Source organism: Marmota monax, unplaced genomic scaffold, assembly GCF_021218885.2.
Source record: "Marmota monax isolate L192 unplaced genomic scaffold, Marmota_monax_Labrador192_F-V1.1 WCK01_AAM20220418_F8-fsc00048, whole genome shotgun sequence".
Lineage (NCBI taxonomy): Eukaryota > Metazoa > Chordata > Mammalia > Rodentia > Sciuridae > Marmota > Marmota monax.
In genome coordinates, this window is record NW_026694895.1 from 9,720,391 (window position 1) to 9,747,134 (window position 26,744).

At 33.0% G+C, this 26,744-nt stretch overlaps 1 protein-coding gene across 4 annotated transcripts in view; it reads left to right on the forward strand.

The window, feature by feature from the left end:
* Orc4 (origin recognition complex subunit 4) overlaps positions 1-26,744 on the forward strand; it is a 62,915-nt gene that overhangs the window by 9,019 nt on the left and 27,152 nt on the right. For 2 of the 4 annotated variants that reach the window (XM_058573485.1, XM_046426936.2), the window contains exons 2-6: positions 18,618-18,692; positions 21,530-21,606; positions 22,368-22,458; positions 26,022-26,097; positions 26,424-26,509. In XM_058573485.1, coding sequence (XP_058429468.1) covers positions 18,636-18,692; positions 21,530-21,606; positions 22,368-22,458; positions 26,022-26,097; positions 26,424-26,509 — 387 coding nt within the window. In that variant the 5' untranslated portion in view covers positions 18,618-18,635. Of the gene's footprint in view, positions 1-13,129; positions 13,189-18,617; positions 18,693-20,737; positions 20,801-21,529; positions 21,607-22,367; positions 22,459-26,021; positions 26,098-26,423; positions 26,510-26,744 lie in introns of those variants that run through there. The other 2 variants (XM_058573484.1, XM_046426937.1) reach the window with 2 other exon arrangements.

Here is a 26,744-nt window from a genome sequence, read left to right on the forward strand (position 1 = left end):
TTCCCAATTTCTCTCTCTCATCTTTTATTAGATTAGTTATTCATTTTACTCATTCATAAGTTATATTTACACAATACATTTTTGCTTGTATTATTTGGAACAAGCTTTTAGACCAGTGAAGAATAACAAAAATAATACTTTATCTTTTTTTATTCCTTCTCTAACACTATTCCTCTCTATGTAGGTTTGAATTTGTGACTTGCGCATAATTTGCCTCTTGTCAAAAGAACTTCTTTGAACATTTGTTTCAAGGCAGGTTTACTGGTAACAAATACTGTCATTTTTTTTGTCTTTAAGGATAATCTCACTTGATATAAATTCTAGGGTTTTGTTGTTGTTGTTGTTGTTTGCTTGTTTGTTTTGGTATCAGGAATTGCAACCAAGGTGCTTAATGCACCACTGAGACACATTCCCAGACCTTTTTTATTTTAAGAGAGGGTCTCATTAAGTTTCTTAGGGCCTAGCCAAGTTCTGAGGCTGGCTTTGAACTTGTGATCCTCCTGCCTATGCCTCCAAGTTTCTTGAATTACAGTTATGTACCACTGTGCCCAGCTCTTGTTTATAGTTTTAAATAAATCTTAAAGCACCCTAAGTATTGCACTGTACTTTCTTGCTAGCATGGTTTCTGAAAAGAAGTCTGATGGGATTGTCATTAATTTTCTATTGATAAAATGTTGTTTTCCTTCTAGCTTCTTTTAGGATTTTTGGTTTGCTTTCTGATTTTCTGCAGTTTGAATAAGATATGCTTAGGTATAGATTTTTTTGGAATCTATTCTGCTTGATTTTCTCTGAGATTCTAGCATCTGTGGTTTAGTGTACTTAAATAATTGTTACTTAAATAATTTGATAAAAAATCTCAGTTATTATTCAAATGCTTCTTTTGTTCTTTTCTATACTCTTCCAGTATTCTTTCATTGTGCATGTTATACCTTTTTTAATTCTCACAAGATGGCTTTGGGGTTTTTTTTTACTCAGTTCATATAGAAATCATGAAAGAGCAAAGTGCAGCTCTCAGTTTTGAGTGCCAGTAGCTCTCAGCTCTTGATGTGAGCAGGTCTCCCAGCTGTGCTTAGTAGCTTTCCTAACAGCTTTCAGCACCATGAGCTAGTGGTTTCTAGAAACTCAGCATAAGAGGAGCAATTCATGGAATGGGGGTTTCTGGGTTGTCCCCTCAAAGTTAGAGGAGTGCTGCATATATAGACAAAAGGGGCAGGCCAATTAACTCACACAGTCTCCTGCCTTCTGGTTTTCTGTGCTGTCCTGCCAGTCTATACACCCTGCCCTGGCTGTCATGGATGGAGGCATTGTTATAGTGGACTGGTGTGAAAATATCTGAAGCAGCTGCAGGGTGTATGGAGACTACCTGAGTACCTGGGTAGAGTTATCTGGACCTGCTGGACAGTTATTTGAAATAGCTTTGGCTAAGGTTAAGTCTCCTAGAGCAGTTGCCGGACAACTGAGGCTGAAGGGAAGGTCTCTGTGGAAACTATGGCAGCAGGCACTGCTGCTGCAAGAGGGTAGAGGCTGAAAGGGGAGCAGCTGCTGATGTCATGGTGACAGCCCTACCTGGCTACAGAGGCAACCATGGTCAAATCAACAGCAGGGTTTCTAATCTATGGTTCCTGGATAGCCACAGAAGCAGTAGTAGGGAAAATGGTTGGCATAGCAACTGCACAGGCTGTGGGGAAGTGCTGGTCCCTGTTGACATTTTCTCTGACCATCCTGGGAATAGCTACAGCTGTCACTGGCATCAGAAGTGGTGCAGGCCCAACTAAGATCGCTGAGGGCCTTCACCCCATCCTTCAAATCTTGCTGGCAGGTCATCTGGCTGTGCCCCAGGGCAGTGGCAGCTGTAGCCAAGCAGTTGGGCATGGGGGAAGGATACATTCACTATCAGTTGAACAGCAGACTGCCAGTGCTCTGCAGGTTGGCTGCCTGCAGAAACACACACACACACACACCCCTATCTGTAGACAAAAAACAAACAAAAACCTTTTGGGAAAGATTGGGCCCTCCTCTTTGGTCTCAGTCTCACACTTCTTAGACATTCTTTTCCATTCTTTTCATTTTAGTTAAGAAGTTACTGTTGGTATAACTTCAAGCTACCTGTTCCTTTTCTGGTTCCTGTCTACATTTCTGAGCCTATCAGAAGAATTATATATTGTCTTTTTAACTTCTAGCATTTCTTTTTGATTCTTAGAGTTTCCATCTCTTAGCTTATTATATCCATCTATAAACTGTAGATTAGCTGTTCTATGTGTGTTTTATTTTTCCATTAGAGCCCTGCCATTCTAGTCTTAGTCATTTCTAAGTTCCCAGTGTAATACTTCCACAATCTTTCCTATATCTGAATCTAGTTCTGCTTCAAGGAGTTTTTTATTTGTTTTTTCTTTCATTGTGAAAGCCACATATGATGTGGGTATAAGAACTGGGCTAAGTATATCTTTAGTGAGATTGTACATTCGTCTACTTCATAGTTAGACTAAATTTATTGTTTTCCATAGCTGTAGGTCCAGACTAAAATTTCCTGTTGTGTCTTCTATTTAAAATATTTCTAATATTTCTTTCGGTTTTCCTAAGGACTTCTTAGATACCATCTGTGAAGTATATAGGAGTTCTTACTAATGTGGTAGTAAAGTGTGGTAGAAGAGCACCATTCTATAGACTTATTATTAGGTCTCAATTTTTGTGTGTATGAGCCTTTGTCCCTGGGCTTTCACTATCAACACCTACTTTTAGGTTTGTCTGGAAGGGTAGAAGAAACTGGAGTTGGTTATTTCCCTTCTCTGGGTCTGTTAGGCTCTGGTAAAAGCCCAGTCAGTCAGGTTCTGGTACATAGTTTCCCTTGAGGGCAAGCCTCATTGAGGCTTAGGTGTATTTCATTATAGCTACTTCCCCCTCTTAACACCCCTGTCCCTCTATCCCCACCCCCAGAAGAGGATTTTTTTATTATTTATGTATTTATTGCCAGGATTTAGGATTCCTGGAGGAACTCAGGAAAAGTGATGGAACCTCCCTTAGACTGGTTTCCTAAGAATCTTTAACTCTGAAGCTTGTCTACATTGAACCTTTAGCAGTACCCTGAAATAAGCTCCAGTGCAGTTTTTGATCCTCTTTCAATAATCCATGATTCTTTATGTCTGCTGATGCCTCTCCACTTTGGGGAGAAAACACTTTGCCCTGTGACCTCATGGATCTCAGTTGTTTTCTGTTTGTTCAGCTTATTTTTTGTGATGAGTGCCAGCTTCAAGCCACCTTACATTCCAGAACTGAAATTCCTCATCCTTTTAAACCAAAAAATATCCTTTTTATATTTAAAAAAAAATTACTCAAGACTATAGTCGTTGAACAGTAGTAGTCTTATTGTACGTGTATATTATGGCTTAGTTCGTCTCCTGCTGAGTATTTTCCTTTATTATAACCAATGCCAGATATTAAACATCATTATGGCATGTATCTGTGATTATTTCTGTGTATATCTGATTATTATTAGATGAAAAGCTTAGAAGTGGAATTACTCAGTGAAAGGTGGCACAAAATTGAGGCTTCTACTAGTACATGCTTATACTCTTTTTTTTTTTTTTTTTTAATATTTTTAATTTATTTTTAGAGAGAGAGAGAGAGAGAATTTTAATATTTATTTTCTAGTTTTCGGCGGACACAACATCTTTGTTTGGTATGTGGTGCTGAGGATCGAACCCGGGCCGCATGCATGCCAGGCGAGCGCGCTACCGCTTGAGCCACATCCCCAGCCCCATGCTTATACTCTTGTTATGAGTTGGTTCCACTTACCACAACCTCACTAACTTTATTAACTAAACAAAATACTTTTATTTTTGCATGCCAAACATAAGAAAAAATTCTATTTTAGAGATGGAATTTATTTTGTTGGAGTCTGAAAAGGAATGATTTTCCTCTCTTATACGATGTTATGTATGACAAAGTTCTGAGACATGTAGTACTATCTTTCTAAAACAAAACAAAATTGGGGGGAAGGAGACTTGTTAGAATCCTCCCTAAAAGAATTATCTGATATTACAGTATAGTTGTAACTAACATTTTCATTTGTCCTGGTGAGGTTATTTAAGCATGGTGATAGAAGGTGGAATGGAGAACATAATTGGGGAACATCTTTTAGTTGATTGTATTACTTAGGCTATAGGAACTTTATCTCCTGTTTCCTGTATAAATAGAACAGTGAATATACTGTCCTTAAAAGGTTTTAGGGAGCATTATAAGATTTTGGGTTTGCATCAGTAGTTTATAGAAGTCCTTTAATAGTTTCTCTCTAGAGCAATGTTACTTTCAGTTTTCTCCCTCAAGTAGTTTAATTAGTATTTACAAATTAAATCACAGAGAGTTGGAACATCATATTCAGATCCACATAACATAATTCAGCTGTCTGAGCATGGCAAAGAAAAATGTTATTAAATAGTAAGGAGTATTTTATTTGTTATTCTTAAATGAACATAAGACCTGAAGTCATTGTTGTTGAAAGAAAGAAAGCACTTTACTTTATGGATAGGTCCAGGCTTTTCAAGGAAAATTTGCCCACATATGCTTTCTCTTTACCCACTTACCACTTTACCCTGGTGTTAAATCTTGTGTCCTATCTGACACCCTCATCCTTCCAAAAAAAAAAAAAAAAAATGTTTTCAGTGATTGAGGTTTTTGTTGTCTTTGTACTATTGTTTACCCACCCAAGTAAACACATGAGCTTTGATTCACTAGCTTAATTTCTTCTATTTAGAATGAATGTTTATAGTCAATTTGGTCAGAGAATATAGACTACTATTAATGAGTTTAATAGTTAGGATGTATCCTGCTGTCATGTATAACTAAAAAGAACAAATAATTTTTAAAAAAAAAGTTGTAATTATAAGTCAGTGCTCAAAACATTGTATAATGCTTTTCAAAAGCCTAAAAGATTTCTAGACTGGTTGCAGATCATGTTGCTTCTTTCATTAACCTATGTAATTTAGAAGCAAGTACAGTTTATTTTTAGACATGTATTTTAAAGTAGTCCTTCCAGTATTCTTTCTTTTCATTTTTTAACACTGGAGTTGATGATTTACCATCTTGTACAAAATGTGTTCCTTGTTAATAAGAAAAATAAAATAACTGTAGGAACTTATAAGTGCCTTTTTCCTGAAAGTTTTGTATTATTAACCATATGATCATCCCACCAAGGTATATTTACTTTTTTAATCAATCTCAACCCACCATGTTCTTAAAAAGAAATATATTGGCATATTTATTAATATGAGGGTTCCAGTAGTTTTTTTATAAAATAGATAACTTATTAAAAACATATACATGTGTTTTATACATATATGTGTGTGTATATTTATATATGACTCCAGGAACACTGTTAGGCAGAAGTGAAAACTATAGAAAACTCAAAGTTGCAGGAGACCCTGCTTTTCTAGAGAATTACCAGCCTTTCAGTTTGAATTATTTGATCAATATTGCATAATCAGACATTAGAAAATCACAATTCTTCTTTTTAATATCAGTGAAGAAAATAACTTGGTCACCAAAAGACTTAACTAAAAATGTTTAAACCTTGGGTTCATGTGATATAAATTTGTGGTCCTCAGTAAATTGTGTCCATGAATATTCAGAGCAAATGAGAGGAAAAAAGGATTTTATAAAATTGGCAGTGATCATCACTGTTTTCCATTTTGAACAAATTTTTTTAGAAATTACGTAAAATACTTATTTTCTTTGAAACTACTCTTCAGCTATGTAGAAATCAAGAAGACATCTCAATAGAAGCTGTGCCCTAGCTTGAATTACTAGACATTAAACTGCAGATTAATACAGTATTTTTGAACTGATCCCTTTAGGAAGTACTAATAATCTACTAACTTGAAATTTATACTTATGCTGTCTTCTGTCTTCCCTACCTTCGACCTTTCTTTTTATCTAATTTTATCTTTACCTCACTATAAACACTCCATCTGGAGATGGTGTGAGAATTATTTCTTGCTGACTGGAAGAGAATTATTTCAAATGAAGATTAAAATTATTACTCAAAACACTTATTTATTATGTTAATATGTAGAAGCACTCCCAATAGCCTTCATATCTTTACTTTAACTATGCCCTAATTTGGAATACTTTTCCTGATAATTTTGCATTAGCCATAACTGGCTACTAGTTAGACTAAATTTATTGTTTTCATAATAAATATATTTTATATATTTAAAATATATATATTGGCAACGGGAATTTAAAATATATTATCCAACACATGAAAATATGTAGTTTCAAACTATTTCATCTATGAAATGAAGCCAGAAAAATTAAGTAAAAGAAATGAAAATGAAAACACTAGATTTCTGTAAAAAAAAATTAATTTTCTTTAACATTACAAGGAATTTAAAAAGAGAAATATTTGAAGGTAATATTTGATCAGAACTCTATGCATTAAAGACTTTCCCAGAAAAAAATAACTAGCATATAAAATTTAATGTAGATGGAAACGTAGACTTAGCTATGGAAGAAAAACAGAAGTAGAAAACTTCACTATTAGTACTGGTGTCCTTAATAGCTTTGTCACCAACTGAGCCTAGATTTGAGTCTTTGGTTCTGTCATGTCTTTTTTGCAAATTAAATTTCACTAAACCTCAGTTTTTTTCCTTTGTAAATTTTACATGATATTTAATCCATAGGGTTAGTATGGGGATTAAATTAAATGGTTGACCTGACATGCAATTCCATTAACTGCCAAGCATGGTAGTAACACAGAACCCTTTAGGAATGATCATATTGTATTAGTGAGCACAAAAGTAGAGATAGAAAACAGAACAAAACAAAGCAAAACAAAACACAGAAACAGACTTTTGTTCTAGTTTCTTTTACAGTACTTTCTGCAGAGGGCAGTAATGGATCAGTGGTCTTTGAAAGCAACTTTAAGGTACCCCAAAACTATCAGGGCATACTTCTATGATATGTACTCGTGGACTTTTTTTCAATTTAAAATAATAGAAGTTTTTAAATATTGGTCATAAGGATATTGTGGTTAGATCCATCAACTATGGTCTTATATCTGCCCTCAAATCATGGACAGAAAGCCAATCAAACCTCAGAAGTCATTCCAATTACTGGGTCCCATACCCAGTTTCTTTTTCTCTTTTTGTGGTATCAGGGATTGAATCCAGGGCCTTGAATATGCTAGGCAAGTACCCTACTACTGAGCTACATCCCCAGCCCCAGAATTTCTGATTTAGGTATGTGGAACAGAGCTTATAGAACTTGCAATTTTTTAAATTGCCAGATGATGCTTCTGCTGCCAATTCATGAATCACACCTTCTGAGCAACTGGAAAAATTGAGTCTGATTACTGGACATCTCACACTAAAGCTGATAAAACTAAAAAGATATATAACAGAAGATAAAGAAATCCATGAATAGAAATAGCAACTTCTCAAATCAAGCTAGGCTGGAGGTAAAAAAAAGTAGCTGGGCGCTGTAGATGGAGAAATTTTAAATAGGAAAGACATCAGAAGACCAAAGAACTTTAATAATGGTAAACAAACTTTGAAGTCTTAGAATACTAATTAGACAAAACAAGAGGTCACATGTCATAAACTACAAAGGAAAATAAAAAGCAGTTAGAAGTTTCTTTCCTCCAAAAACAGTAATTTTTTTTTTTTAATATTACTTGTTGATAGACCTTTGTTTTATTTATTTACTTATGTGGTGCTGAGAATCGAACCCAGTGTCTCACACATGCTAGGCAAGTGTTCTACCACTGAACCGCAAATCCAGCCCCGAGTAAATGTTTTTTAACCTATCATTTGATAATCTGGACAATGCTGAAGATATGCCCCAAGTGCATGTTGTCCTGTGATCTACTTGGAAGTCTTTGGTTACCTGAAAGTTCACATAAACTTTTATAAAGAAAATAGCAGAGGTCTAGAAGCTGTCAACTTATTGGATAATTTATATGTACACATTATTTCCTTTTTTGATATGTATGTTTTAATAGTAAAGAATAAAACAGTTTTATAATAATTTGATTCATCAGCTTTTCTTGGGAAAATTAAAATGTATACACTAAGAAAAACTTAACAGAAGTAAAAAGATGTACATAAAAATACAATATTTACTAAAAGCTGTCAAGTTATCAGTCTAAGGTGGTACCAAAGAACTTGAGAGGCTCCTAATATAAAAAGTCTGAAAAAAATGTTCTTGATTGAAAAGATGAAGACCAAGATGTGTTCTGATAAGACAACCAAATAATGGAGCTGCTTGAAGGTTATAGTTTCATAGTTCCAATTATAGAATGAATGGAGAATGATTAAGCACTAATGCACTAGCACTGATAGGCTATGTCTGTTACTGTGATGACAGGTGGGTGATCACTGGCAAAGAGCAAATAGTATTCAGGAAGGAAGACAAGAGCAATATGGATGAATATTTATAAGAAATATCATTTCCAGGGCAACAAACCTGAACCTATGTGTTAGAAACTCCCCCTTCCTATTTGCCCTTTTTTTAACATTATGAGTAATTACTCAGTTTTGCAGTTAGCATTGGAAATGAATTAATGTCACAGAGCATGTTTTTAAAATTACTGGTAAAGCACTCACTGAGTTACTAACGCTGGCTTTGAATTTGGGATCCCACTGCCTCAGCCTCCTGAGTCACTGGGATTATAGGTGTGCACCACCATGCATGTTCCTGGATCTTTTTCTGTTTTGAGGTTTTTGATTACTGATCCAGTGTGTGTGTGTGTTAGTAGGGATTGAACACAGGGGCACTTTGCCACTGAGCTATATTCTTAGCAGTTTATGTATTTAATTTTGAGACAGTGTGTCAACAAATTGTCAAGGCTGGCCTCCATCTTGTGATCCTTCTGCCTCTCTAAATCTTAATATGAAACATGTTGGTCTACTTCTACTAAGGAAAATACATTATTAATCTTTTAAATATTTGTTACTAGTGAGCTGTCAATCCAGGATTATAAGAATATAGAGCAATTGACTGATACTGTTTTTCTGAAAATAATTGTTACCTTCTCTTGCATGAACACTGGTTAACTTTATAAAGTTTGTGAGTTGATTTAAAAATTATTTATTAAAAAATAAATTTCTTAAACATGTAAACTATGTTTTAACCATTTTGAAATTTTGTTGCTATGAGGCATTCATGATTAAAGACATAACTACATGTATTTTAAGTTATAAAAGCGCTCCCTTTATTTCTGTATTTTTTGAGAAAAACATTTTTTGAGGTTCATGGCATATAATCATCTCATATTGCTCAAAAGACCTTTTTTCCTCTTGTATACATATGGGAAGAAAACTTAAATGTGATAAAGTAAATCTTTAAAAAATCATTAAGGTAAAAATTCTCAAGCAAGGTGTCTTCTGTACAAATAAAAGGTTTCTAACAGCTGTCTTAGGAAATAACTGAGAAGACCATTTTTCTTCTAAGAATAGATTCAGTAGTTTATTCTTTGGTTTCCAATTTGGGAGATTGAAACCAGAACTCCTGTTGGTGAGTAAAATTTCACTACCTGGTTTGAACAGTAATTGGGAGATTTGTTTTCTATTTATTTGTCAAGGCATAGCTCAGCAGCACACCTGTGGTCATTTCCAGAGAAAATGGAAGCAGTATTACCAGGGATGGCTTTGTAATTGTTAACTATATGAAGTTAATAAATATTACTATAAAACACAACAAAGCCACAATGGCTGATCTTCCTTCAATTTATTGAAATGTGTTTGCATTTTAAAAATAGTTGGCTAAATAAGTAACAGTTGGTTAAGAAGATAATAACTTGGTTGGGTTCAAATCCTGGCTCTGCCACTTGCATGCTTCTGACATATAAATATATTTTTTAATAGACAAATAAAAAATTGTCTGTGTTCATGATATACAGCATGCTGTTTTGTAGAATGACTAAATCAGTTAATATTTTCCTTATGTACCTATTTTTTTGTAAGAATATTTACAATCTGCTCATCAATTTTTAATTATATATTATTATTAACTATAATTACCATATTGTACACTATTGCGTACAATTAAATTTATTCTCAACTCGAACTGAAATTTTATTTGTCTTTTTAGTCAATGCTTTGTGTCTTTTGGCTAAGATTTCCCTAGTCCTTCCCTCGAGGGCCTAATAAATAACATTGTACTCTTAGGCTTCTCTAAGCGACTCTTCTCTTTTAGAGACCACATATGAGTTAAATTATGGAGTATTTGTCCTTCGTTTCTGCCTTGTGTCTTAACACTGGTGATGTCTAGGTAAATCCAAGTTGTAACAAATGACTCCAATTTCTTATTTGAATCTGAATATTGTTCCATTGTGTGTATATATATACCACATTCTCTTTCTCCATTTATCCATTGATGCACAGTTGTATTGATTCCATATGTTGGCTTTGGTAAATAATGCTGCAGTAAACATGGGAATGAGAATGTCTCTTTGATATACTGTTTTTCATTCATTTTGATATATAGCCAGGAGAGGTATTGCTGGATCGTATGTATGATAATTCTGTGTTTAACTCTATGTGGAATTTCTATACAGTTACCCATATTGTCTGTACTGATTTATATTCCTAACAGTGTACAAGCAGTCCCTTTTCTTCACATCCTTGTTAAATTTGTCATCCTAATAGGTATGGTATGATTACTCATCCTAGTTTTGATTTGCATTTCCCTGATGATTGGTGATATTGAGCATTTTCTCATTTACCTATTAGTCATTTGTATGTTCTCTTTGAGAAATGTCTTTTCGTGTCCCTTGATAATTTTTTAATGCGGTCATTTTTCTTGCTATTGAGTTATATGAATTTCTTATGTACGTTAGATGCTAATCTGTAATCATATATGATTCACAAATATTTTCTCCTCTTCCATAGGTAGTCTTTTCACTTTGTTGATTATTTCCTTTGCTGTGTGGAAGATTTTTAGTTTATTATAATTCCATTTGTCTATTTTTTGCTTTTCTTACCCATGTTTTGTCATATCTAGAACTTTGTCAAAAACAATGTCAAAGAGTCTCCCTCTTTTTTCTTCTGATAGCTGCAATTTTAGGTCTCCGGTTTAAATCTTTTTAATCTAATTTGAGTTGATTTTTTTTTCATATGGTATGTTATTAAGAATCCAGTTTCATTCTTCTGCGTGTGCAATTTTCCCACCACCACCCATGTCTTAAAGAAATTATTCTTGTTCCATTGTTTGTTTTTGGCACCTTTATTATACTTGGCTTTGTAAATGTGTGCATTTATTTCTGGGCTTTGTAAATGTGTGCATTTATTCTGTTCTGTTGGTCTGTTTTTGTACCAGTACCATTCTGTTTTGATTATGATAGTTTTGTGATAGATTTCGAGATCAGATAGCGTTGATGCCTCCAGTTTTGTTCTTTTTGCTTAGGTTTTGCCTGTACAATATTTTTTGTAAGGCCTTATGTATTGCAGGAATTTTCTCCCCATTTCTGCAAAAAAAATGTCATTGTAATTTGAATAGTGATTACCTTGAATTTATAGGTCACTTTGGGTAGTGTGGACATTTTTAACAATATTCACTCCTCTAATTCATGAGTATGTGCTACCTTTTTCAATTATTTGGCCCTTCTTTGGTTTCAGTCATCAATGTTTTATAGTTTTCATTATACAGAGCTTTCATCTCTTTGGGTAAATTTATTCCTGAGTATTTTATGTTGCTTTTGCATCCTGAAACTTTACTGTATTTATTTATTTAGTTAGTTATAGTTTTAGGTTCTTACAGTTCTTTGGTAGAGTTTAGGTTTTTCTCTTTGTAACGTAATTTTGTCTGTAGATGGACAATTTTTTAACTTTCTTTAGTATGATAAGAATGCCTTTTTTTTTCTTTTTCTTTCCTAATTCCTTGAGGTAAGAGGTACTGTACTTTGTTAAAATATAAGTGGTGAGAATCAACATATATTTTTAGTTATTGACCTTAGGTGGAAAAACCTCATTTTTAATTTTTCACCACTAAATATGTAATTAATCATGGACTTGTCATAAATATTTTTAATTGTGTTGAGATACCTTCCTCCTATACCTAGTTATCGAGAGATTTTATAATGAAAAGATAATGAATTTTCTCAAAGAGATTTTCTGCATCAGTTGAGATGGTCATATGATTTTTGTCATTTATTTTATATTTATTTTACATAGTATGTCTGTCTATTTATAGTTTTTCATAAATTTTATACCAAGGAGAAAATTTTTGTATACCAAGGAGAAATCCTACTTAATGATGTGAATTATCTCTATAATGCACTGTAGAATTCAATGTGCTGGTATTTTGTTGATGATTTTTGAATCTACATTCATCAAAGATATTGGCCCAGAATTTAGTTTTCTTGTAGTATCCTTGTTTGGCTGTGATATCAGGGTAAGATCATTTTGGATGTATTCCTTCCTCTTCCATTTTCTAGAAAGCATTTCAGAAGATTTGGTATTAGTTCTTTAATCCCTGGGTCAAGTTCAATTATGAACCATCAGGTCCTGGGCCTGCCCCTCTCTCCCTCCCTCCCTCCCTCCCTCTCTCTCTCTCTCTCTCTCTCTCTCTCTCTGTCTCTCTCTCACCATGGATGAATACGGGACACTTAACCACTGAGTCACATCTCCAGCTCTTTTTATTTTTTAAAATTTTGAGGCAGGATCTTGCTAAGTTGCTTAGTACCTCACTAAGCTAGCATTTGTGATCTTTCTGCCTCAGCCTACTGAGTCACTGGGATTACAGGCATGCACCACTATGACTGGCCCTGGGCCTTTCTCTGTCATGAGGTTTTCAATTACTGATCCAGTTCTCTTTACTAGTTACTGGATGATTTCTCTTCCTTCATAATTCAGTTTTTGTAGATTATATGTTTCTAAGAATTTATCCACATCTTCTCAAATATTGAATTTGTTGGCATTTGTTCATAATAACTCTTATGATTCTTTATATATCTGTGGTATTAGTTATAAAATCTCCACTTTTTAATTTTGATTGTATTTGAGGCTTCTATTTTTCTCAGTCTAGTTAAAAGTTTATCAGTATTCTGTCTTTTCAAAAACTAATTCTGTTGCTTTTTTCATTTCTGTACTTCCTGTTTCATTTATTTCTGCTCTTATCTTTCTTTTTAATGCAGACATTTAGTACTATACACTTGCCTTTTTGAACTGCTTTTGCTGCATCACGTAAGTTTTGGTAAGTTGTGTTTCATTTTCTGTTGTCTTGAGATTTTTTTTTTCTTTGACATCTGGTTATTCAGGAACATGTACTTTAATTCCCACATTCTTAAGAATTTTCCAGTTTTCCTGTTATTAATTTCAGTGTCATACCATTCTGGTTAGAAGAGCTGCTTTTCAATAACAAGAAATATCAATTATTTGTTAAAACTTGTTTTATAGCCTGATGTATGAACTGTACCACAGAATGTTTGCTTGTGCTTGAGAGGAATATACATTCTGGTCTCATTTGATGAAATGTTCTGAATATGTCCATTAGGTCCATTTGCTCTAATGTGTAGTACAAGTTCAGTGTTTCTGCATTGATTTTTGATTTTTTGGGAGGGCGGGTGGGGCTAGATGATTTCTGTCCATTGTTGAAAATGAATTGAAATCATTTATTGTATTGATGTACATATAGATCTTTTATATTTACACATTAAGGCACTGAAATATTGGACAATTTAAAGTTTATTTTGTCTGTTCTAAGTTTAGCTATCACTGCTTTCTTTTGATTTCTGTTTACATGGCATGTTTTCTCCCATTTTTTCACTTTCCATATATGTGTCTTTCAAGGTGAAATGAGTTTTTATAGACAGCATACAGTTGGGTCTTGCTATTTTATTCATCCAGCAACTCTGCATTTGGATAGGAAACTTTAGTTCACTTACATTTAATGTAATTATAAGAAGAACTTCCTACTGCCATTTTATTGCAAGTTGAGCATTTTTAATGTGAAATCTTGAAATGTCCTAAAATCCAAAACTTTTTGAACCCTAACACAATGCTCAAAAAGTTCCAAATTTGGCAACATTTTGGATTTCAGATTTTCACATTAACCAGTAAAGTCTGCAAACCTTCCAAAATTAGAAAAAAACTTTATGAAATACTTCTGGTCCTAGCCATTTTAGTAGGATAATCTTAACCTATTGTTGTTTTCTCTTTGCTTTGTGGACCTTTTTGTTCCTTTCCTTTTCTCTTGGTGTCTTCCTTTTTGATTTCATGATTTATCTATTGAGTGTATTTTGATTCCTTTATCTCTTATAAATCTCCTATAGGTTTTTGCTTTGTCGTTATCATGAGGGCTACATAAAACATTTTGTATTTCTGGTCGGTTATTTTAAGCTGATAACAATTTCAATCACATACAGAAACTACACTTTTTCCGTGATTTGTTTTTAATGCCACAGTTTATATATTTTTACATTGTGTACGTTTTAAGAGATTACTGTAGGTTTGTTTATTTTTAATAGTTTTGTGTGTGTGTGTGTGTGTGCGCGCGCACGCACGCATGAGTAATTCTGGGGATTTAATCAGGACCTTTCACATGATAGGCAAATTCTCTACTTCTGATTAATGTTCCTAACTCTTTTTCATAGTTTTCTTCTTTAGCTGTTATACTATTCCAAACTTGACTTTGTATTTACCTTTACCATTGAGTTCTTTACTTTCATATGTTTTCATGGTTTTGATTATCACTCTTGGTTTCAACATTGTAATAGCATTTTTCATAACCCAGGTTTAGTGATGATAAGCTTCCTCAGCTTCTGTTTCTCTGGAATTGTCTTTTCCATTTGTTTAAGGGTAACTTTGCCAGGCAATGTATTCTACAAGGGGTTTTTGTTTGTTTTGTTTTGTTTTCCAGTGCTTTAAATATTTCATTCCAGTCCCTTATGGGAGTTTCCTTGCCTGTGATGATTGTCTCATTTCTTGCTACTTCCAAAAGTCTTTCCTTGTATTTGACATTTAACAATTTGGTTAAAATATATCTTGCAGTATTTCTCTTTTGAGTGATCTTACTTAGGGCTCTTTGATCTTCATAAAATTGAATATATGTGTGTTTATCTGTGTATGGGTAATTCTAGGGATTTAACCCGTGCTAAGCAAATACTGTACTTCTGAAAAGTGTTCCTAACTCTTTTTCATAGTTTTCTTCTTTAGCTGTTGTACTAGAGATTTTTGGAATTTGACTCAGTATTTACCTTTACCATTGAGTTTCTTACTTTCCTATGTTTTCATATCCCTGCCAAGATTTGGGAAATTTTCAGACATTATTTCTTTAGATAAGTTTTCTGTCTCTTTTCCTCTCCATATTTTCTTTCTGAAATTCCTCTAATTTTTATATGGTCATGCACTGTGTGGCAACATTTCAATCAATAATTAATTGCATATGACAGTGTTCTCATGATACTATAACAGAGCTGAAAATTTTCTGTTGTTACCTAGTATTTTTTCTCTGACTTTTCTGTTTAGTTACACAAATACTTTATATTGTGTTAAAATTGCCTATTTAGTACAGTAACATTCTGTACAAGTTTGTAGTGTAGGAATAATAGACTTTACCATGTAGCTTTGATGTGTAGTAATCTATATAGTCTAGGCTTGTGTAAATACACTTTATGATGTTCACACAGGAAGGAAAATGCCTAATAATGCATTTCTCAGAACATATCCTCATTGCTAAATGAGCTAAAATATTTATATGCTGATGTTCTCCCATAAGTCATTTTTCATTTTGTTTTCTCTTTGAGTCATTTCAAATGACGTGCCTTCAAGTTCCCTAATTCTTCTGTGTGATCTTGTTTACTATTGAAACTGTCAGTTGATTTATTTTTAGTTCCACCAATGTATTCTCGAACTTCAAAATTAATGCGTTTTTATTGTTTATTTCTTTTATTAAACTTCTCATTTTGTTCATGTATTAATTTCCTAATCATTCCTTCGTTTGTGTTTTCTTTCATCACAGTGAACTTCTGTTTTTCCTTCTGTTTGCACATCGTAAGCATGTACTCTCAAACTCAGCTACACCTCCAGTCCATTAAGCTTCTTGAAACTAGTTTAAATTAAAAACTTTTGTAGATCTTATTTCTGGATTCAGTTTCTGTAGCTTTATTAGTTTTTCTTTGCTGTGTCATGTTTTACTGATTCTGTGCTGTCCTTATAGCCTTGTACTGATATTAGTGCATTTGAAAGAGGGAGCACTTTTAGTCATTTCAGACCGGTTTGGGCAGGTTAAAGCCTTTTCTTATGATGTTCCTGGGCTGATGAGATTTCCTAGTTACTGTGGTCAAATGAGACTACAACCAGGTCATTTGTCTTCTGCTGGGTTCATAGTGCAGTCCTTGGTTGGTGGTTAGTTGGTCTCTCACCCCAAGGGATCTAGTGAGCACAATTCTGCTCTGGTCTCTGGCTGTACTAAACTGCCTTCAGTACCTTAGTATGTTTGGCTAAATCTGGGATGACAGCCTGTAAATGGCAGTTTTATTATAAGATATGCATATAGGTACAGCTTCTCTGGGTCCCGTGGATATCTTCCAAGGTTGCTAGATGAGATTGTAGTCAGACACTACTGTTTTCTGCCCATGGCTTGGTAAGGCTGAAACAGAGTCACAAAAATGCCTTAGGCTCTATAGCTGAGACCAAGGTCTTTTGCCTATCCCTTTGGTCACATGGACGTGCTTGCCACTCACTAGGTCCCTGGATGGGCAGGCCTGATCTCATTGTGTTGAGAGGGTCTAGAGCTGCTTTTCAGGACCTTCTGTGGGGCTTTGATTGGATAACCTGTGGGTGGCATAGACCTGCCTCCCTCCAGTACCCTGGGCAGGAAATTTGTTCTCTGATTACACCTAAACATGGTGGGGGCCAAAATTACCACAATTTTTATTGAGAGGTTTTTTTGTTTTCTATCACCATGGTAAGTATTTGGTTGGAACTGCTTAGAATTCCAGGATGAAACACTCTGTAGGGAATGTTTTGATCTGTACAGAGTTATTTGAGCTTCATATATTTTGATGATTTTCAAGGCCCTAGATTCTACTTCACTAAATTTGGTCCAGTATAGATTTTGTGACTCTTCATTCAAACAGCACCCTTGAAGCTCCCGACAAAAATCAGTCCTGGGAAGGAACCAAGAGGGCTAAGTAGGGTGCCCTGTATGCTACTATATCAGAGGAGAACCAGACAACAAAGAACTGTATTTGAGGGACTTTTCATTATCCAGTCAAGACTCAGGAGAATAGGCTTGTCTTCTATAATACTAGTGGGAATAATTGTTCCTGGACCCATTATAGGAAAAGCAAAGCAACATGGGCTATACCTGAGCCCTCAGAGGAACAGACCTTCTTACGAATCAGGAGCTGAGACCACAGTTAGCACATGTGTCACCTTTATGATTTTTTGCCCTCTCAAAGCCACCTTTCTAGGTCTTGGGCTCCCCTGGTACTTCACAGATTCCTGTTAGAATACTAAGGCTCCCACTGGGGCACTTTTATTTCATGGATGGCTATAAAATTATTATTGTTACATGGAGATTTAAGGCAAGTGGCTTCCTATTCAATTTTGTTGTCATCCCTGTCACATCACAATATTAATTTGAAGGTAATTCAGACTGTCTTGAGTTTGATGCGTTCTTGAGATTGAAAGTTGCAAAACAGCTTTAAATGGGCTTAAATAGGATTGTATACCTTCTGTAGACTCTAGCGCAGTCCAGAATACATTAAAAAAAAAAAAGTATGACTTAATTGGGTTTAAATTCTGGCTTTTCTACTTTCTGTTCAATTCTGGTCAAGTTACTTAACCTGTGTCTTCTAATCTTAAAGGGACATTATAATAGTACTTGTTTGGATTATTTTGAGGGTCAAATTAGCAAAGTATTTGTAAGAACTTCTACTACCCAAGTAAAACACTGTTTAAGGTATTATTATTACTTGACTTTTAAGGTACTCCTATGGGAAACCCATGCCAAGAAAATTAGATCTTTTAGCCAAAGGTAGTCTCAAGGAGAATTTTTTTTTTTTTTTTTTTTTTTTTTTTTGTCAGCTTTTTCACCAGGGTGACCAAAAGACCTGACAAGAACAATTTTAGAGGAGGAAAAGTTTATATTTGGGGCTCATGGTTTTAGATGTCTTAGTTCATAAATGGCCGGCTCCATTGCTGCATGCCCCGGAATTAGGCAGAACATCATGATAGAAGGGTGTGGTAGTGCAGAGAAGCCCAGGACATGGCAATCCAGAAGCAGAGAAAGAACTCTGCTCAACAAGAAAAAATATATTTATAGAAGAGGCATTTAACCCAGTCTGTAGATTGTGTATGATTGTTGAATGGAACAGAAAGGAAAGGTTTTCCTGTGGGAATTATTCTATTGGATGGATGGGTAAGAGAAACACTCTTTATAATGAGGAAGGAAGATAAATTGTAGATTTAAGGCAAAGGAAGAGAAGGTATAAGAACTGTGTAAAGTAGAAGGGTGTCAAATAAGCTGGAACTTGGACAAAGGAGAGCCATTGGGGATTTTTTTAATTTGAAAAAGTTTTGTTATTTTCATATTTTAAAACATTCATTTTGATTCTTGAAATGTAAACTCTTAAATAAATTTAAGCCAATAATGCTTATTGTATTCATTTTTTTAAGGATTGAATTTTATTGGAAATGAGCAGTCGTAAATCAAAGAGTAACAACTTAATACATGCAGAGTGCCTTTCTCAGGTATGTATTTTCCATAGTCTCAAGGCTATTACAAAGACAAACTCTTTCCCTTAGAGATCAGTATAAGATCATCTGAACATCATGTGGAAGCAAAGCTTTCCAGAATGTGCAATGACAGAACTTGTTATGGTTGTTCTTAAGTCCTTTTATGTCAACTGATAATGTGTTTTATGGCTGGGGTTGCGGCTCAGTGGTAGAGCACTTGCCTTGCATGTGTGAGGCACTGGGTTCGATTCTCACCACTGTATATAATTCTCACCACTATATATAAAGGAATAAAGTAAAGGTCCATCAACGACTAAAAAAATTTTTTAAACGTGTTTTATATTAACAATCATGATACTACCTGATTTCATCTTTTGTCTTTGGATAATTTAATCCTCTTAAAGTGATCTAAATTCAACTTAGTAAAATGTTATCTTCAAAATATGTTTTGCACCACTTTGTAAAGAAATTATCCTGGTATCTTATTTATTTTAGTGATAATGTACATGAAACTGCTTTCTTAATTTTTATTTCTTACTTTAGTTCATAGCTAGTATTAACCAAGTGATTTTTATATGATGATGATTTATCTTGAAATGTTGCTCAACTCGTTATAATAGTTTTTTTAATGTATTCTTTAGGATTTTCTCTATTCAGTATCATGTCATCTGTACATACAGGTAGTTTTACTTCTTCCTTTCCAATGTGGATACCTTCAATTTCTTTTCTTGATTAATTGCCCTGGTGAGAACCATCAGTAAAATGTTGAATAGGAATGTTAAGAACAGTCATTGATATCTTACATCTGATCTCAAGGGGAAAACATTCAGTTTTCACCATAACATATGATGTTAAGTATACATTTTTTGTACATATACTTTCTAGTTTATTAAGTGATTTTTTTAGGGAATGTTTAATATTGAATGTTTAATATTAAGTGCATCCTGTATTTTAAGTATTAAATATATGTCTCTCTCTTAAGATGCTTATAATATGGTGGGAGAATAGGCATGGTATTTCCATCCTGATATTTCTATTTATCCGACTTGACCTCAACTACATCAGTTTTTTTAAAACAAAACTAAATATGATTATAGTCCTTTATAAGACCTTAACTTTTCTTTTCTTTCTTTTCTTTTTTTTTTTTTTTTTTTGGATGTGGTTAATACTAACACTATTAGAATTAATCACTTAGTGAGGCAAGTGTTCTACCACTGTTTTTTTTTTTTTTTTTTTTTTTTTTTTTTTTTTTTTTTAAGGCAGATCTTGCCAAGTTGTCCAGGCTCTCCTCAAACTTGTGATCCTCCTGTCAGAGCCTTTTGAGTAGCTAGGATTCACCATATTTTGGGATTTTGATCCTTCTAGTTATTCACTACAACTTCACTTTCTTATCCTTATATTTTACACGTAGTTTTTGTCTAGTAGATTTTAGTGTTTTATTTTTAAAGAATGAGGTTTGTGTTGTTTCTATAGATCTCCTCTATGTAGAGAATACATGTGATTCACTGAATCTGTACATATAGCACATTTGAGTGTTTTACAACTCAGGTATCCGCTATTATGTATATAATATCTATATAATCTAACAAGATTACTAACTACCTTAATCTTCAAATCAGGCCTGTTATAGAGGTATTATTATCTCCATTTTATACATAAAGAAATTGAGATTTAGAAAGACTTAAACTTTTTAAATTCATATAAGTGGCTGTCTGGCACCAATATCATTATTCTTTCTATTTTCCTGAAATATAACTATGGATTGTTTTATCACTACTGAGTAATTGTCTTTCCTTAGCCTCTGGTACACATAAAGAGAACTCAGATTTTTCTCTTTGGTACATAAAGGATGAATTCCATATTGTCTGTCTGAGAGAATCCAATAATCTGAGGCTTCTTATTTAAGCCCATGGGGCCAAATCTGAGACAGCCTCCTAAGGTTTTTGATGGACTTCTGTATTAGAGCAGATCCGTAAAAGGAATGACTTTAATGTTCCAGTTTTAGAAGATTGTATTAGATTATTTGACATAATAGGTACCTACAAGGATTTTTTTCTTAGCTCATTTCAGTGATTCAATGATTCAGTGGAGTGGGGTGGAGCCCAGGGCCTCATTCCTGCTAGGTAAGCACTGTACCTCTGTTACACCCCTGTTCCTAATCTAACCCTTACTTTATAGCCTAAATAAATGTGTTTTCTTTTACATACCCACACATTTGCTTATGTAGCTGAACTACTACCTTTTTGTCATTTGTTTCTTGAACTTGTCATTTCTTGACAATTTATTTGCATTTTTTTAAAAAGGCATGGATCATATACTTTTAGTATTACTCTGTTGTGAATCTAGTAGTTTTTCAAAGCAACATGAACTTTTAAATTTTTTTGTTCAGTTTAGAATCCTGCACCAATTGATAGTATTTGAGCTAAGCCAGTTTATATGTGTTGATCTCTAGAGTTTGAGTGTGTGGTACATAACCATTATTAGATTACATTGCATTATTAGATTTGCTTCTTTTTGCCTTGGCTGACATTTTTATACAAAGTGAAGTATTAATTCATTTACAAGATTAGAATAGTCCCCAAGTTGCTGATGTAGGTAAAGTAAGTAAGTAATTCTCCCCTTTTTTGAAGGTTTCACAACTAAATTCTCATTACTTCTTTGGGATTTGATAGGTAAAAAGAATCATTAGTTTTATAACTCAGGAAAATGTAACAGAGCTCTTAAGGACAAGGATGTACTAAGGATTGAATTTGTTTATTAATATCTCTTCTCAACTGCTATACATGCACTTTTTCATTCATTTTTGAATGCATGTGTAATACTTTTACATTTATCCCCTTTATTTTATTCAGGTACAAAGAATATTACGTGAAAGATTTTGTCGTCAGAGTCTACATACTAACCTATTTGGAGTTCAAGCACAGTACAAGTAAGTGTAGCTATTCCCTTGTCAGGTATGAAGCTACTGATGTTTGCCTACCAGATTTCTTTTCTTTTCTTTTCTTTTAATATATACTTATTTTTTAGTTGTAGTTGGATTTAATACCTTTATTTTATTTATTTTTATGTGGTGCCGAGGAGTGTACCCAGGGCCTTACACATGCTAGGCAAGCACTCTACTGCTAAGTCACAACCCCAGCCCTGCCTACCAGGTTTTGAAAATTAATCATACACAAATTTGATCTTGGTAGGATAAGAAATACTTTTATAGAAAAAGTTTTGCTTTGTTTGTAGGAACAATATCATGAAATATGGGCAGATGTAAATATTTCCACAATGATAAAGCTCTTTATCAATTTTGTTTTGTTTCCACTACCTGATATCATAGAGAGAATTCTGACCTTCTTTCCCATAATATTAGTACCCAGTGCTGGAGATAAAGGCTATAGTGTTAGTAGAAAAAGGGATTCTAAATGCAAGGTTCTTAAAAATTGCCTATTGTTCCTATCATCATAAAATTCGATGTTTGCCAAACTTAATAGGTTTTCTCTTTAGGTTTTCAGAGAATCAGCACTGGCCTGCTCTCTTTTTCTCCTATGTTCTTCCCAGTAGGACCATTTAGAGCCTAAGTCAGGATCCCCAAAGAAAAGAGAAATTTCTGTGCATACTAATATGTAGCTTTTAAAATGTACTACCAGCAAATAATTCCAGCTTTTTATTTGAAATTTTGGCCTATTTGTATCATTTCAGACATTTAATTGAGCTACTAAAAAGAACTGCTATCCATGGAGAAAGTAACTCTGTACTTATTATTGGACCCCGAGGATCGGGAAAGACCACGGTAAAAGCAATTTTTGGTGTTTCTTTGCTTGGATAAACATGTGATGATTCTTATTTCAGGTAGCACTAAAAATGAGTTTTATTTCACTATTTTACAATGTTTTTTCCCTTTTAAAAATAGAGAAGGCATGCAAAAACCTTACAAAGTCCGGTGGGATATTGAGTAGCACATACATTTTTTTTTTTTTTTTTTTTTAACCTTCTATTTCTTCCCAGTGACAAATTTTCTCTTGATGTTAGTTCTATCCTGGTCATTGTGCTTAAAGTATTAGACACTTCTGTGAAGAAATAAACTAGCATTTATTGAGCATGTATTTTGTGCCCCTATAACATATGTTCTTTCATTTATTCTTTATTTCCACCCTGCAAGGTAAGTTTTATTCCTTTTTTTATAGATTAGGGAATTTTCAGATCCTGCATTCTTTTTTTTGCCCTTTGTTTTTTTCTTTTTACCATTTATTGTTAAACTCTAAGCAGTTTTTTCAAATTCGTTTATGTCTTCTATAATTTTCTTTCCCTCTTTATCATATTTGCTTAGTTACCTCAAAAAGATATTCTTGCTTTATCCCCTTCCATCTTTTCTTTCATATTCTTTATTCAATAAAGGAGACAAATTAAGCATTAAACTTTTTTAATAGAAAAGTTAAGCAGATTGTATAGCATTCATATATAATTCTCTGCTCAGCAAATACACACATACTTAACATATTGCCTTTGTGTGGTACCTTTGTTAATAAGCTAATATTGATATATTATTATTATTAATATTATTAACTAATAATAGCTTCAGATTCTCTGTTATACATTTCTATGGAATATGACAAATCAATAATGTCATGTACACATCTTTACAGAGTCATACAAAATAATTTGCCACCATAAAATCTCCTATGCTTTACCTATTCATCCTTTCTCTGGAACTCTTGGGGACTACTGTTGTTTTCCCTTTATCTATAGCTTGCCTTTTCCAAATATATTTAAAATGCTGCATTTCCCCTTGTGGCTTATTAGTTCATTTTTTTTTAATTGCTGAATAATGTTCCATTGTATACATGCTTCTCTACCAGTTTGTTTATCCATTAACTTATTGAAGGACATCTTGGTTGCTTCCAATTTAGCAGTTAGAAATAAAGTTAATACAGACATTAGTGTTCAGATTTTCATGTGAAGGAAATTTTTCATCTCAATTGTGTAAATACTCAGGAGCACAATTGCTAGATTGTATACATGGTAAGGCTATATTTAGCTTTGTAAGAAATGCCAAACTACCAATGCGACTATACCAGATTGCTTTCTCATCAGCAACGGATAAGATTTCTTATTGTGCCATCCTAAACAGCATTTGGTATTGTTAGAGTTCTTTGTATATTTGTGATTTTCATTTGGAGGGAAAAAAGGTATCTTTTCTTCATCGAAATGCCTTTGCTTCTTATAAAGATCAACTGACTTTGTGTACATCTGTTTCTGGGGCTTCCTTTCTATTCCCTTGATTTGTTAGATGTATTTGATTTGTTGTTTTTGCCATTGTCTTTATTACCATAGGATTTTAAAATTCTTTTTTTTTTTTTTTTTACTACACTAGAGTGTATTCTGACATGTTATACATACATGGAATACAACTTATTCTAATTACCATGGTTTTTATAGTAAACCATGAAATTAAGAACTCTTAAGTATTAGATTTTGCTCATCTTCAGTATTGGGTCAGCTGTTCTTACTATTTTTACTTCCATAGTAAGTTTAGAATCAATTTGTCAGTATCCACAAAGTCCTGGGAATCTGTATTGAATTGCTGGGGTTTTGTGTTCAACCTATAGATCACATTGGTAAGAATTGAGACCTTAACTATATTGTCTTCCCATTCATGAACATGAAGTGTATTTTTATTTATTTAGATATTTTATCAGAGTTTTTATTGTATTGATCTTATATATATTTTGTTAGACTTATACCACAGTACTGTCTTTTGATACTAATGTGAATTGTGTTTTTAAATTTCTTTTTCCATAAAATTCAAAATTTCTTGTTGCTAACATATTGGCAAATAATTGGCTATTGTTTATCATCTTGTATCCTATTGCCAGTACAAATAGTTTTAATAAATTCATTTTTTAAATAGTTACCAGTTACCCCAGTGCCTTTATTAAATAATTTTTTTCTCACTAAATTTTTATTTCATCTGTAATAATTTCTTTGTATATTCTTCTTTTCCTGGGTCATTTTTTTTCTGATAGTATTCTAATAAAATATTAGAAGAAATATTTCATCATTCTTTTTCCTTTTGAAAGTTTTATTTTTCTTAATTCTGTTCATTTTCAAATTTTCATAAGTGCATGTAATGATAATATGAAGAGATGTCTATGATATTGCAATATAAGAGTAATATTATGGCTCAAGTAAAAATGTATAAATAGGGGGCTAGGATCATGGCTCAGTGGCAGAGCGCTTACCTCGCATGTGTAAGGCACTAGATTCAATACTCAGCACCACATAACAATAAATACATAAAATAAAGGTATTGTGTCCATCTACAACTAAAAAAATATTTAATAAAGAAAAGCATTAAATAGATGGTATAGAAACTTTTCATTTTGAAAATGTGAAGCTATATAATTGTATGTTTTAAGGCAATAAAACACTGACTATAAATATATTTAGTAGTAACTTTTACTTGCATTATTAAATTTTTTTAAATCTAATTTGTTATATATGACAACAGAATTTATTACAATTTATATAACACATATAGAGCACAATTTTTCATATCTCTGGTTGTACACAAAGTAGAGTCAAATCTTTTGTGTCTTCATACATGTACTTAGGGTAATGATGACTATCACGTGCGATGTTATTATTATTAATAATAATTTTTCATTGCAACCTTTATGTTTCTTTTTCAACTTAATTTACTAATATTTCTCATTTTCATTTCATGTTATCATTCTACGTAGTTTACAATATTTCACAGGAATTGATATATTGGGTGTACACTTCTTTTACAGTAATTTAGCATTGTTCTGATAAATATTTTTCAGTAGCTTTTGATTAATTTTTGCTATTGTTATAGTAAATGTTAGACATAAAATATACCGATGACATGAAGTTCATAAGGGACTATAGATTACTGTAACATGGAAAATGTTTATTTTTTAAATTAATTAATTTATTCTAATTTGCTATATATGACATCAGAATGCACTTCAATTCATATTACACATATAGAGCACAATTTTTTATAAAATAATAATTTTAAGTTGTGACTAGGATATAGCTTAGTTGGTCGAACATTTGCGTTTAATCCTCAGTACTAAAAACATAAAATATATATTTTTTTAATATTAGGTTTGTTTCTAAACTTTTAGAAGTTTGGGTAGATGATTAAGAATGTACTGTCGATTCTGGCTCTAGTATCTTAAGAAAAGTCAGACATGAGGTTCTAGTTAGACTTTTTATCTAAAATATTTGAAAATTTAGTAATTATGAACAATTTGTTTATATTCTGCTCCCCCAATCTTAGTTTTAAAAGAGACTGCTTTTTATCTCTAACTTTTCGTTTTTATTTAGTTAATAAATCATGCTTTGAAAGAACTCATGGATATAGAAGTGGTGAATGAAAATGTATTACAAGTTCACCTAAATGGTAAGTAGGCCATCAGTTTTCATGGGAATGATATGAACCACATAATAGCCTCTAACAAACCATACATAATATATTAGGAATCAAACATTGATCATCATGGAGTGTTTTTTGTCTTTCTTTTTCTAACCAATGATATCCTCAAGGAAATCTGTTTATTGACACTACCAAATGTCTTTTTTGCTATTTTTTTTAATGATATAATGCGAACTAATAGACTTTGTTTCCTGTCTAGTAAATTTTTTAAAATATTGGAAAATTTATTTGGATAATAATCTTCTGTTAAATGCATATTTTGATTTAGTGCTTTTAAATGGGATGTATTTCAGGACTGCTGCAGATCAATGATAAAATTGCTCTGAAGGAAATCACAAGGCAGTTAAGTCTGGAAAATGTAGTTGGAGATAAAGTTTTTGTAAGTATTGTTTCAGATATTTTATTAAATAATCTTCAAAGCATAGTGTCCAGTAAAGGTATTATATTTCTGGAAGGTTAGGAGAGGGTTTCAGAGGTTTGAGTTAAAATATGGAAAACTCTGGTCATAAAAATATAAAATGTATTAGGATACATTTAGTTATCAAGCCTATATATTTGAATTATTATAGTAGATTGTGCTAGTTCTAAAATAGCTAAGAAATCTATGTTTATGT